A 13,022-nucleotide genomic window follows, 5' to 3' on the forward strand; every position below is an offset into this window, starting at 1 on the left:
AGGTTTGACAGAATCGCCTTTTCAATAAGATAAATTAATCAGTTTGTGTTTGTGGCATCTTTCGTTTGGTCACCCTCAGTTCATGGCCACAGGTGAGGGTTGGAAAATAGACTAGTAAACTTGGACCTTTTTGCTCTTCTGCTCAGTTTTATCCTCACCACAAGGGACCAGTACTGCATCCGCATCACTGCAGATGCTGGCTCAAATTTCAACGTCACTCATCACAATTTCTGTCCAGTTCTTCTTCCTTTCATTATTGAACTTCGTTCTCAGTAAGCTGGCCAGGTTTAGGAAATGATCTGTGTGTATGTGTGTGTGTGTGTGTGTGTGTGTGTGTGTGTGTGTGTGTGTGTGTGTGTGTGTGTGTGTATTATATATATAAATAAACATTACAGTCAGGAGCAGAGTCAGATTAAATACCAACTCTGCTGCACCATGGAGAAGAGAGTTCTGGCCCTTTGCAGAAAGACTATGAAAAGCTGTTTGATATGCTTCCGACAGTCAATAAAACATAGTTCTTCATCTTTAAATATGTTTAAGAAGCATATATCATCATTAATTAAATATTCCATCAACCTCTTGTCCCTCTACTGCCCTTAGTTTTCAGCAACTTGTGCTTTTTATTATTTTTACCTTCTTTTCTCATCATTTTATTTCATTTTATTTGTTATTTACTGTCTGATTATGTCTTGCCGCTTTTAATGTTGATGTAAAGCACTTTGAATTACCTTGTGTTGAATTGTGCTATATAAATAAACTTGCCTTGCCTTGCCTTGCATGTCCAGCACACCACGTGATTAAACAACACTCAGCACTAAGTCAGGGGTCAATATCATGACAATATAAGAAAATTCTAATCATAATAAGGATTCATTTTCAAAGTTATCTTATCAAAATGTTTGAGTAAAATAAAACAAAACAAAAACCAACAAGAAAATGGCTAAAAATGAACTATTTCATATATCTATTGCAGTAGACAGGGTGATATGTTAGAAGGGCCAACTGAAAACATGATCAAAATACTGAGAAACAGCCAGTATTTGGGCCACTGGCTGCACAAAGGTCCTACTGTGATCAGCTTTGCGTGATCAGTGAACATCGACACCGCCTCACATCTTTGTCTGCCACAGCCAGGGAAGGAGAAGGTTTTATCGGGAAGAGATTTATTGGCTGGTGCGGCAAAGCAGGGAATCTATGGGGGAGAACGTGGGAGTAATCTGTCAGGAAGACAAGGATTACAGCAGGTGTGCCTAACAATGCTAATGTGAGACTGGGAGCGAGCAGAGAAAGCAAGTCTGAGAGGGAAGGAAGAGGTGCTTTTGAATCATTTCAGATCTGTGTGTGAGTTAATGTGCGTTTGTTTGACACAACCTCCACCATCATAATGGCCCTCTTCAGAATAAGCGTTTCTGAGACACTAGACAGTCCTGACAAGAGCTGAATGTAGGTGTGTGAAGAGCTAGGACTGATGGATTCTGGGTAAATAGAAGGAGCGATGACATGCAGGGAAAGAGAGGAGCTGTAAAAGGCTCAAACCGGAGCAAGAGTAGGGAGAGGAAGGGCCATCAATCACTCCTGCATCTATCGAGTGGGTCTAGGTGTTGGGGCCCCGTCCCTGTGGGCCATCAGAGGGACATGTTGCATGCTAATTAGGGCTACCGGGACCTTGAAATCAGCAAACAAGCTGTGGGTTACAGCAGAGCTTGAGGAGTGGCTGCAGCAAGCCAAACACACTCATACAAATTCACATCATTGACATAAATCGTAGGAGATCGAGGCAATGTGTTCGGCATTCATTATTATACTAGAGGCTTGTGTATCTCTCTTTTTATCTCCGTTCTTCTTCTCCTCTGCATGCCACAGCTGTCCACAGAAGGTCAGTAGTTGGGGGAAATAAGTGAAAGCAAGAGGGAATAGGGAAGAATCCCACTGCTGCACATTAATGAATATGAATGATATGTGCAACCGGTGTGTATTTGTAGATGTGTGCCTTGATGTATACGCACACTTGAGCCATTAGTGACGAGAGGAGGCACTTAAACAGCAAGAGAAGCACACATACGGCAAGAGTCATTAGATTTAATACAGTGTTGTCTCAGTCCCGATGGGTGTCACATGCCAAGGACAAGAAGGCCAGAAGGCGCAGCTCCCTCATGTTGCAAATCATTTCACTCTGGCTTTTTATTTTTCACTCAGGGTTTTTATGTTCCTGCTCCTTTGATAGCCAGGAGGAAGAAAGGGGAGCCTCTGCATATGAAGGAGCATTCATCACTTCCACGTGCATGAGTGCATCAAATCAATCTACTGTATCACCAGTATATACTCACTTAAACCGATTCAGGTGGCAACTCAAGACGCACATGTCAAAAATAGTAACATTTTGACACGGCAGAACGCACACACTCACACACTCACGCTCTCACGCTCTCACACATAATCCAACTGGAATATCAAACAGCTCCAAACAGCCGTGACAAACACTCTGAAAAATCCCTGCAGCTCATCGTAGCCCATTTAATCCTGTCTTTCTCAATCCTTCCTTTGCTTATTTCATGTGTTTCTGCTCGGTTTCTTTTTTCTATCTGTTTCACAGCAACTCTGGCTGCAGACCTGCTGCCCTGCGCCCACATCCTTACACCTGACGGATAACCAGAAAGAGGCAGTAACAGAGAGAAAGAAAAAGAGAGAATCATGCACAGCTGCACTCAAACACACAGCAGGACTCAGAGGAGTAAAAAAAAAAAGAAAAAAGAGAGAGAACTTGTTAAAAAAAAGCAGATCCAGGAGTGTGAAAACACAGCAGCCAGTAATCAACGGAGCAGTTGGAAACAGGGATGCTGGGCAGCAATGGATGACTTTAAATAGAGGGATGGATGAATGGTGAGTAGAGCAATGAAGAAAGTAAAAAGGAGTACTTACAAAGGCAGACATGCTCGTTCCAATACTGAGAACTACTTCCCTGCCTTGTTAGCTCCACCACCACAGTGACATTGCTTCAGCCCCTTTTGCTGCCGTTCCCCGAGGTAAATCTCTTCCTGTCTGGCTTCACTCTTTTTCTTCTTATCCCCTTTTTTAAATTCTCTGGGGCTTCTTGCTTCCTTCTATCCTCTCTTTTCCCTTTCTCTCCCTCCTTTTCTCCTTCTTTTCTCCTTCTTTTCCTCCCCGTCCCTCTGCTACACCTTTTTTCTCTGCCTTCTTTCCTCTACAGTCGGCTTCCCTCGCCTCTCCTGCTGTGTCCTGCTGTGTCCTGCTCAGCGCAAGCAGGGAGGCATCCCTCTCTCTGCCCTGCCAAGCTTTCTTTTTTCTGCACGCTCCCTATGTGTCTTGTCTCTCTCCCTTCTTTTCTCCCGTCTCTCCCTCTGTTGTCTTGCTAAAACTGAAAAAAAAGGGTAAGGCTTCCAGCCCGCTAAAGTGCAACGACAGGACAGACAAAGAGAGGCAGATGGAAGAAAAGGAAAAGCTTCCCAGCCAATGGCACAGGAGAGAGGCAGAAAGAGAGCGCTGGAAACAAAGAGTGGAAATAGCATAAGAGCATTACAGACACAAGGATGGGATAGTAAAGTGGGGGGGGACACGTGCACGCCCACTCATTCGCCATCACACTCACACAGAGTGCTCCAGATATAGACCTATGACTTCATCAATTCAAATCTACATGCAGACATACACTCCTACATGCAAACATGTGCACACGCAACCTGGGCGTGCACACGGAGAGACTTGCTGAGTGCTCCAGATATAGCCTCATGACTTCATCGAGGAGCAAACCCCTCCTCCCCCATTTGTCCCGCCCTGAGCCAGAGACAGGGGGACTCATTCATATTGAATCAAGCTGAAGCAGAGAAAGAGGGAGCACGCTCAGGACCAGACTGGCAATGTTGCTCACACAGCTGGATGAAGGAAGAGACGGCAGTCGGAAAGAGATCTCATCAGAGACAGGAGATGACTAGTGATGCAAGGAGTGAAAGGAAAGTGGATATTTGAATCAACTGGAATAAACAATGTGCCCCTACTTTAAAGTTTAAGCTTGCAAAACAGAATCACACATGGACTCAAAACAAATGCAAAAATTGTGCAACATAGAAAGAGGTCCAACGCAGGAGCACACTCACTCACATTCAACACCAAATTACATATTTAACAGTCAGAACTCAGGAAGCAAATCCTCTGCCCTGGCTTGTGTCTCATTTTGTCATTTTTTTTAAAAGTGCACATTCACACCAGGTTGTATTTCATAACTGATTTGCTCATGCGTCGCCTCTCCACTAGCCTTCACAAAGTCAAAGGAGCAAAAACAACTTAAACTTTTTAGGATTATTAAGCCTTGCGGATATAAAAAAAACCCACCAGCACACATATCATTATTGTTGTTTTCCTTTTATAACAGACATAAATCATTCCAGATGAGCCCATATTTCTTTTCACACTTAAGCAAATTGTCACTCTATGCCTCAGGTAATGCCTCCTGTACAAGAAATGAATGTCATAGTTTGGAAACACAGAACTCCATAGAACGTAACAATAGGATTCCCCTTGATTGCAATTAAGTCTTAGCATAAACTATAAAAAAAAGAAAAAAGCTCCAATCTCAAGTTCTTTGATTACAGTGCCCTCTGGTGGCAGGACAATGCAACTTCAGCTTCTAACTTGTATCCCATCCAAAGCAAATCTCTGTTTGTTTTTGTGATATACGCTCAGTGATGTGATGAGGGGATCATACAGGATAAAGAGAGATTTATGCTTCTGTGTTAAAAAGGTGTACACTTAATGCCTCTGATTGTGACTTTATTTCAATACATCAAAAGCCTAAAGCCAAGCAGAGGATGGCAAACTGATTTCATCAAGCTGGTGAGGGGAAATGAAGAAAGTGCATGCTATAATGTTAAATGAGGTAAAATAGATGCAGTGAGAGAATAAATGATAAGTGGGAAAGCTATTCTGGGCTGACTATCCCCTCCTCCCTCTGCTACATGCTTTATCCATTACTGCAGAGAGAGAGCCACTGGAAGTTTCTCAGTCCTCTGAGACTGAGGAGGATAGAGGGACTTTCTTTCTCTGTCTTTATCAGCCTCAAACACATGCAGCTAAAGTTGTGGTAGTTTTGCTTTTGGGGAGAAGAACAAAATGTAGAGAGAAAAAAAAGAGAGGAAGGAAAGGAAAATGGGAGGGTAAGGTGGATAAGAGAGAGTACACAAATGCCAAAGAGATGAAAGACCCAGCGAGAATAAAAACGAAAAAAAAATTGCAACAAACACAGGCAGGTGAAGTGAGATCAAGCTTCTTCCTTTGCCATTTTTAGCTCTATTTTCACCCGATTCCTGAAAAGCTGTTTACACTTGTCAAGACCAGAGAGCGAGCCTCCATTACTCCTGGCATCTGAACGATCCTCCAGTCTCCTGAGCAGCTCAAGTTTTATCTTAGAGGTCACATCTTCACAGGACTTCTACATGAAGCAGCATTGTTACCAAACGTACATCATATATGTCACACACACACACACACACACACACACACACACACACACACACACACACACACACACACACACACACACACACACACACACACACACACACACACACACACACACACACACACACACACACACAGGGCCTAACGTCTGCAGACTGGTGAAGGAATTGTGTTTGAGGTGGTTGATCTGTGGGTTAATGAGAACTCGGAGGGGGGGTCACGTCGATGACTGCTCAGCCCACCTCTCCATCTGGAGCTTTGCTGAGCCTCAGCACTTTGTCAGCTCGATAGTGGATGATCAAGACCGTGGGATTGTGGCAAATGACTGAAGGGCCATAAGGTTGTCAGTGGGGAAGGAAAGCGACTGGGACTGGCAATAATTACGGTGCTTTAAATGCAGCGAGAGGAAATACGGATGGAATAATGATGAGGCAAATTTCATTTGCTGAACCGGTTCAAGTCCATGATTCAGCTTTCAGCAGCTGGACTCTTGCACACTAGTGTATCAGCAGCGTGTATATATATTTTTTTTAATTTTGTATTTCACAATTGAAATCAAAAACACAACTGTGGCTAATTGGGAACAAATGTATTGTTGATTCGGTTGTACAATTTAATTTTTCTTTACACAAGGCATTTATTTGTGTTTCTATCAAACGCACTACTGCATGCAGTTTGTAAGCATCATGGATGGAAACCTTCACGATATCAGGTATCAGTACCACAGAAGAGGAAACCCGGAGGATATACCAAAAGTAGCTACTCCTCCCCACTTCAGCCTGTTCGCCCTGCTGCTATCCAAGAAGCAACATTCACAGCTGTTTCAGGGCACTTCCTTTCCTCAGCCTGCCACGCTGCTCAATTACACACCACACTTTATAATCTTCATAATCTGATTATTCAAATTTCCTGTAGTCAACACGTTCTATTTTGTGAGTAATTTCTCTATTGCACTTTATGAAGACACTTAAAAAGACATTTTGAAAGCAGTCTATTTAAAGGGGAAGGATGTGAAGCCCTCCTACCTGTCATGGTCTCGTCCGACACCCCAGACGCGGATGCTGCTGATTGGCTGAGAGTGGAGCAAGCTGCGGTCGTCTGGGTCAACCAGGGTTAACATGCGATCCTGAAGCACTAAAAGCATCCCTTTACCCTGCAAAACAGCAAATAGGGGACAAACTCAAGCTACAGGTTTCACACTAAATATGGAGTTGGTAAATGGTAACAAGAAATGTAAAATACATTTTATTGTATGTTTATTGTGTTGTCTTTTCCCTGAGACAATGTTAAAGGGATGTTAATATAATCAGCCCCTCTACAAGAAAAAAATGAGGTATAGCTAATAGACAAATAAATAATAATATTCATAATGCTAACTTGTACTTCCTAACATCCTCTTTTCCCTCGTGACTTGAATGTTTTTTGCACCTTCTGCCGTCAAAGAGGGTCTTTTAGATGCTCAAATGCACTTCGAGGTGTTGAGGAGTAAAGCGCGTTCTTGCTGGGGGGAGCTTATGTGAGGAGAAGAGGGGAGCAAGGAGAGAAGCAGCAATAATTGGAGATCTGGGTATGAAGAACCTGACATACCAAAAACTCAAACTTAAACAAACCCCCAAGAAACACACATTTTGTGTCAATGGCAGCGTTGCAATGCTTCAGGTTATTTTTTTTAAACCATTAAAAGGTTTAAATATTTTGAATCTCTTTATGCTTCTACCATTTATAGCTATAACAGTTCATTAATATCATATATAGATGCCAGCATTATTGAACCTTCACTGTGTTTTTATTGTCCTGGATTACTAAATCGCTGACAAATATTTATAAAGTCATAAAATCAATCATGTTGTAGTGTATGTTGTCATAGAGATGAGACAATAAAACATTAAACCCTTATTTTTGTCACTCCAAACTAAACCACTGGGTTAATACAAACACAGTATTCAGCGTCTTGTGCATGCGTGCACGTCTTTGCAGACATACTGACCTCTCCCCAGACACCAGCGGAGTCCCGTATGTCCCTCCTGCAGTAGGACAGCTGTCTGATACAGTGGTGGACGGCCACGCTGCTCCTCCCCTCACACAGGTCCTGCTCCGCCATCTCCACCCAGCCCAGAGATCGCACTGGAAACGACTGCGAAACACACCGTTCTGTTTAGCTGCGTATCCTCCACTGAGATCTGTTTTCATGTAGTGTTTTTATTTCATTCCAGACTGTTTTACAATTTGTTTGAGCCTCATTTTGTTGGGTATAAAGGCACATTCACTTCAATAATTCAGAGCACTCTGGACATAATTAAAACCACAATTAAAAAAATGTCTGAAGGGGCAAGAGGTTTTGCAAGATTATTAAAACATTTAATTAGAAGGTAAAACTTGAAGTGAGAATGCACTGTGATAATGAACTGTAATTTTTGCGACTGGTTGTGTAAATGGTGTTTATGTATGCAGCTCACACCTGCAACTATCACCTTCTTTCTATCTCCTTCTTTCTCTAAACCTTTTCTTTCAATCTACCTGATCAAGGAGCTTTTCTCTGGAGAGGGAAGCAAATATGTGCAGCACACACAATTATCCATAACCTCTCTTCCACTTACCAAAATAGTTTCTGTTGATTTTCTTCTAAATTCTAAAAAAAAAACTTTTGCATATTCCAATATGAAATCTGAGTCTCTGCTTTTGCTTTCTTTCTTTTTTGTAGATACCTGAATTTCTTTTGCATGGAATTTTTAATTTGAGTCCATTGTAGATTGAATGTCTTTTTTGAAGAAAAACCCTGTGATAAATCAGAAAATGTAAAAGAAAGTTTTGGGTTTAAGGCAAATTGTGTCTAACATTTAACAGATTTTGCTCTGTCTTCATTCACGTCACTTTTAGATCCATACATTTCCAGTCTGCATTCTCAATAAATTGCAACTGCAGTCAGATTATATCATTCTAACAAAATGTTAAGTATTGTTGTCCTCTCCTTTAGTTTCTCGTTTCATCTGTTCCTTCCTTCACAGACATCATCTTTCCTGTCAGCTAGTTGAGCCAGGTGAATCCTTCCACTGAGGCGCAACTAAAACTACCGCGGCTCAGTTCACAACAGCGACCACTAGGCGGCGCTGCAACAAACACAGAGAGGCCAGTAGAGCGGCTTCATGACGTCACTGCAAACACAGACCGGTGACTCCCTTTCATCACTACAAGACTGATATTTTATACTCTTTATACATGTTAAATGTTGCCACACCACCTTTCATACATGTCGTATTTTGTCAGTAAGTAGGCCTACTTATAATAAGTGTACGGTTTTACTTAAAGCATTACTTTGAATTTGTTCAATATCTAAAATATTACAAATATGACTAATGGAGGTGCAGGTTTATTTAACCAACTGCAAGTCAAATTGATCAGCAAACATGTCACACTTAAAACACTCCTAACTTGTCAGACCCCAAAAATTTCAGCTGATATTTGAGTGATGTCTGTAAACATTACTGTATGTTGTTTATTTCAAAACGTCTACAAGAAAATGAATAATTAACCAACAATAACAAAATTGTGAAGCATCCACAAGCTATTTTCTCTGTTGTGGTAATGTGATGCAGCGTAGCTTTTAAAAATGAATGCTATTTGTCATACAATCTTTTTTATTAAGAGAATGTCAAATTTTGAAAGTAAGGACATTGCTGTGTTTCATCACAATAGGCAATTATAGACTGCAGGCTGGTCAAGAGGTCAGCCCCAAGGCAGTTTTACTTCAGGTTAGATGTATGTTTAAACACTAGATGGTCCGTTTCCTCTGTAGCTTGGAGAGCAGAGTATTGATAATATCCACAAACAATTTCAGGCTGTGATTTGTAAGATCACAAAACAGTTTTCACCCTAAATAAGCCCAGCCTCATCAAATGGAGTAGCCTTAATGAATGAAAGTTGGAGGTGTATTTGTTCTCCTGGTTCTCTCCTGGTTTTCTCCTGGCCTCACTAAGTGATTTCAATACCAAACGTCATGTTATTTGTGTGTCATGACCCGGTAGGACATTTTATCGTTATTATTTTTTTTAACACCACAAATATGTGTTGCCTCCTTCTTTTTTATTCTTTTTTTTTTTTTTTTTTTTTACATATTTCAGGCATCAAATTCAAAATAAGCTCATGCTTTACAAAAAAAAGAAAATAAAACAGACAAAAATGTGTTGTAATATTTAATGTGCACTTTTTAGTTTGTTGTATGATGTTGGATTTTATGCACTGCAACTGTGATGTTACCATTGCCTCTGGATCAGTGAAGGAGCTGTTGAGGTCCACTGTCTGCAGCTGGGCCGGAGGGCTGCAGAGAAACACCAGACGGAGTAAACAGATACATAAAAGTCCAACTTTCAACAATAATACATGAAGGAAATATCATGGCTCAGGCACTGCCATGCAAATCTGGGGAGACAAACATGTGTTTTGTTTAATTATGTTTGTGTGTGTGTATTACTTGAGTTTCAGAGAGGCGTAGCGGAGGGTAGCTCCTTCAAATGCTTTAAGACTGGGATCTGGATAGACTGGGTAGTCCTTCAGCTCCTGGAACAAAAGACTCAGATAAATATTCATGAAGGCGATCAGATACTGACATCACTTTTAAAAACTAACGATCTGATCTGCTGTGTAATAACTGAGTAGGATAATACTCGGTCTGACTCAACACCATCAGAGATATGCATCTGTGTCAAATATGCACTGCAGTCTGGTCTGAACAAAGATTATAGACAGTTTAATTCCCCAGACTGCTGCAGTGACATGTTGGCAAAGATTATTCTGATAAACCAGAGCTAATAAGGGAGCGACAAGTGATTTACACCATCGAGTTAGACCATGAACAGAGGAGCTATGGAATACTACGGGATGCTACCAATGAATTGGCTTAAGAACTGAATATTTTCTAAGTATTGCTTTTTCTAAGAAGCATTTTTTTTTTCTTTTTTGATATTTTTATTAGGGGGTAAGGCACAGTAGAACAGGAATAAACAAAAAAAGATATACAGTCTACCTCCTTTTTTTTTGGATTAAGAACAGAACAAAAAATCCACACAAAATAATGACAAATACATGAACATTTTTTAAAGTAATATAATATTTAAGTATTAAAGCTTAAGAAGCATTTTTCTATTAACACCAAATCAGTAAACAAACCCCTTAAAAAAAAATTGCCAAAAAGATGGGTGAAGATTAACAGAGGAAGGCCCCTACATTTGCTGTGCAGGTGGAGGTGTCTTGAATTTGTCCAGAAGTCGTCACACTGGAGGGGGTGGTGGAAGTGGGGGAGGTGGGGGAGGTTGGGGAGGGGGATGAGCCAGAGGGCGAGGGAACGGGCTCCACAGAGCTGTCAGATATCAGGCTGCTGGGACGCTGTGAGAGACAAGGACGGGAAAAGATGAACAAATGCTGTTAGATATAAGATGAGAGAAACAGAAATAACCAGAGAGAACAGGGTTCATCACTAACCACCAGGAAACGCCACGTCCTCTGGACAACTCCCAGCTACAGCGTCAACAGAAAAATAATGTTGTTCATTTACACGTCATTGTGTTTCTTCCTTTAAATAATGACTAACAACAATTTGACAAAACAAATCTAATTATAGTTTTTCTAAAAAGTTTTTTTTTTCTACGCTTCTAGCTGGATCTCACTGTTCCTCAGCTACTGGAAATAAGGAGGGCTTTCATGATGTGCAAGTATCCTTGTCTTTTACACGAGGAACATTTAGCTATGAAAACAAAAAAAAAAAGATTTTTAAAACACTTACACCATCCATTATCTATACCCGCTTTATCCTTTGCAGGGTCACGGGGGTCTGCTGGATCTGTGTCTATTTTCAGGCGAGAGGCAGGGGTTACACCCTGGACAGGTCGCCATTCCATCACAGGGCCACATATATATAGACAAACAACCATGCACACTCACACACACACCTACGGGCAATTTAGAATCACCAATTAACCTAATATGCATGTTTTTGGACTGTGGAAGGAAACCAGAGTACCCGGAGGAAGCCCACGTAAGCACGGGGAGAACATGCAAACTCCACACAGAAAGACACTGCTGGGCCTGATCAAAGCAGAGACATAACCGAGTGAATAAAACGTGTATAACAGGAAACAATGTTCGCATAAACTATGTTGGAAAACTCACCCTGCTGAAACTGGTACACATTTTGAAGAGGATATTTGATGCTTTTTGGGTTTTACCTCCCTTTGTTGTAATGTACAGATTTAAAGATCTGCAAAGTTATACAGTCCATACCAAAGTGATTTATCCTCCCCACCAGAAACCCCTCACAAGCTTCCTGAAACGCTGTATTATAAGTTCAGGCTGTTTTTCTCCCCTCATTGGTCTAAATCATTGGGTAACTCATTTGAATAATGTCTGCCCCGGGGCTAGTCTGACATGTTGAAACTCAAACAAAACTGCTGCCTTGCAGTACACCGTTTCTGGTTAATCAGTTTGCTGATCATAGTGAAGCAGGCTAAACTGGAGTTAAAAACACCTTTCTTATCATCTTGAAAGATGCCACAGAAATGTACAACGTGGGGAAACGCACAAGTGAACCCCTTTGAATAAAACATCAACAATACATATTAATTGAGCATAAAACAGGTTCTTCAAATATCAAGAGCATGTATCTCACCAGAACATGTGTTAAGTCTATATGCCATCTCACCTCATTTGGTGCCCTGAGGGACTCGTGCGTTTGATTTTCCTGCCCATGTTCAGTGTCGGCCTCATGGCTGGGAGAGGCGTTTTGGTTGCTGGAGGCAACAGGTCGGTCGTACTGTGTAGTGCCAGTGGGAACATGCCAGAAATAGACCTCTGATGAGTCTGAGATCTCCCTCCAGCCTGGAGGCAGCTCCCCTTCAACCCATACATCTCCTGATGGAGGACAGAGAAACACTTACATGTATTGCACGTGCATACCACAAAAGCTCATAGTAATGCATGCTGTGCACATGCAGGCTCTATAGATGCACTTTGGATCATTATATATGCACTTTAAAGAAAGCCACACACAAATGAGAGCTGACAGGATAGATTTCAGTGTTGGTCAGTCTGTTTGTCCTTATTTTTTTGTCGTCATAGCAACTCCTGGCCTCATCCCCAGTGATAAATCCCAATCTGCAGCATTCTCCCCTCCTTCTTCTCCCTCTGTTTTCATATATGTATCTCCACTTTCTTACATTGTCAAATAAAATCATTTTTCACTCTAACCAGCACCTCCCCTTTACATTGTCTTCCTTTTCAAGCCCTAATCTCTGTATCCAGTACTCGAGTTGTAAAAAAAAAATCAGGGGGGATGGTGGATTTTATCATATGGGGACAGATAATTTGTGCTGATTACAAATAATATAATATATTACAAATAATAGCACTGACCAAAACACCTGCAGAAATACTGCAGGAATGACATAGCAGCAGTTAAATGCAGCCTTCTGTAAGCTTTAAATATCCACTGGGCTTACATCAAATACATCAAAACACAACAATAAAAAACAGTTTTCTGAACTTATCAACATGACTCTGTC

At 41.2% G+C, this 13,022-nt stretch overlaps 1 protein-coding gene across 2 annotated transcripts in view; it reads right to left on the bottom strand.

Annotated features, from left to right (window-relative positions):
• Positions 1-13,022, bottom strand: part of LOC133446974 (amyloid beta precursor protein binding family B member 2) — a 43,369-nt gene that overhangs the window by 24,529 nt on the left and 5,818 nt on the right. For both annotated transcript variants that reach the window (XM_061725230.1, XM_061725228.1), the window contains exons 3-8: positions 12,164-12,372; positions 10,693-10,851; positions 9,941-10,026; positions 9,727-9,787; positions 7,460-7,606; positions 6,498-6,625 (exon numbers count right to left, since the gene is read on the bottom strand). In XM_061725230.1, coding sequence (XP_061581214.1) covers positions 6,498-6,625; positions 7,460-7,606; positions 9,727-9,787; positions 9,941-10,026; positions 10,693-10,851; positions 12,164-12,372 — 790 coding nt within the window. The remainder of the gene's footprint in view (positions 1-6,497; positions 6,626-7,459; positions 7,607-9,726; positions 9,788-9,940; positions 10,027-10,692; positions 10,852-12,163; positions 12,373-13,022) is intronic.

This window comes from Cololabis saira, chromosome 7 (assembly GCF_033807715.1).
Source record: "Cololabis saira isolate AMF1-May2022 chromosome 7, fColSai1.1, whole genome shotgun sequence".
NCBI lineage: Eukaryota > Metazoa > Chordata > Actinopteri > Beloniformes > Belonidae > Cololabis > Cololabis saira.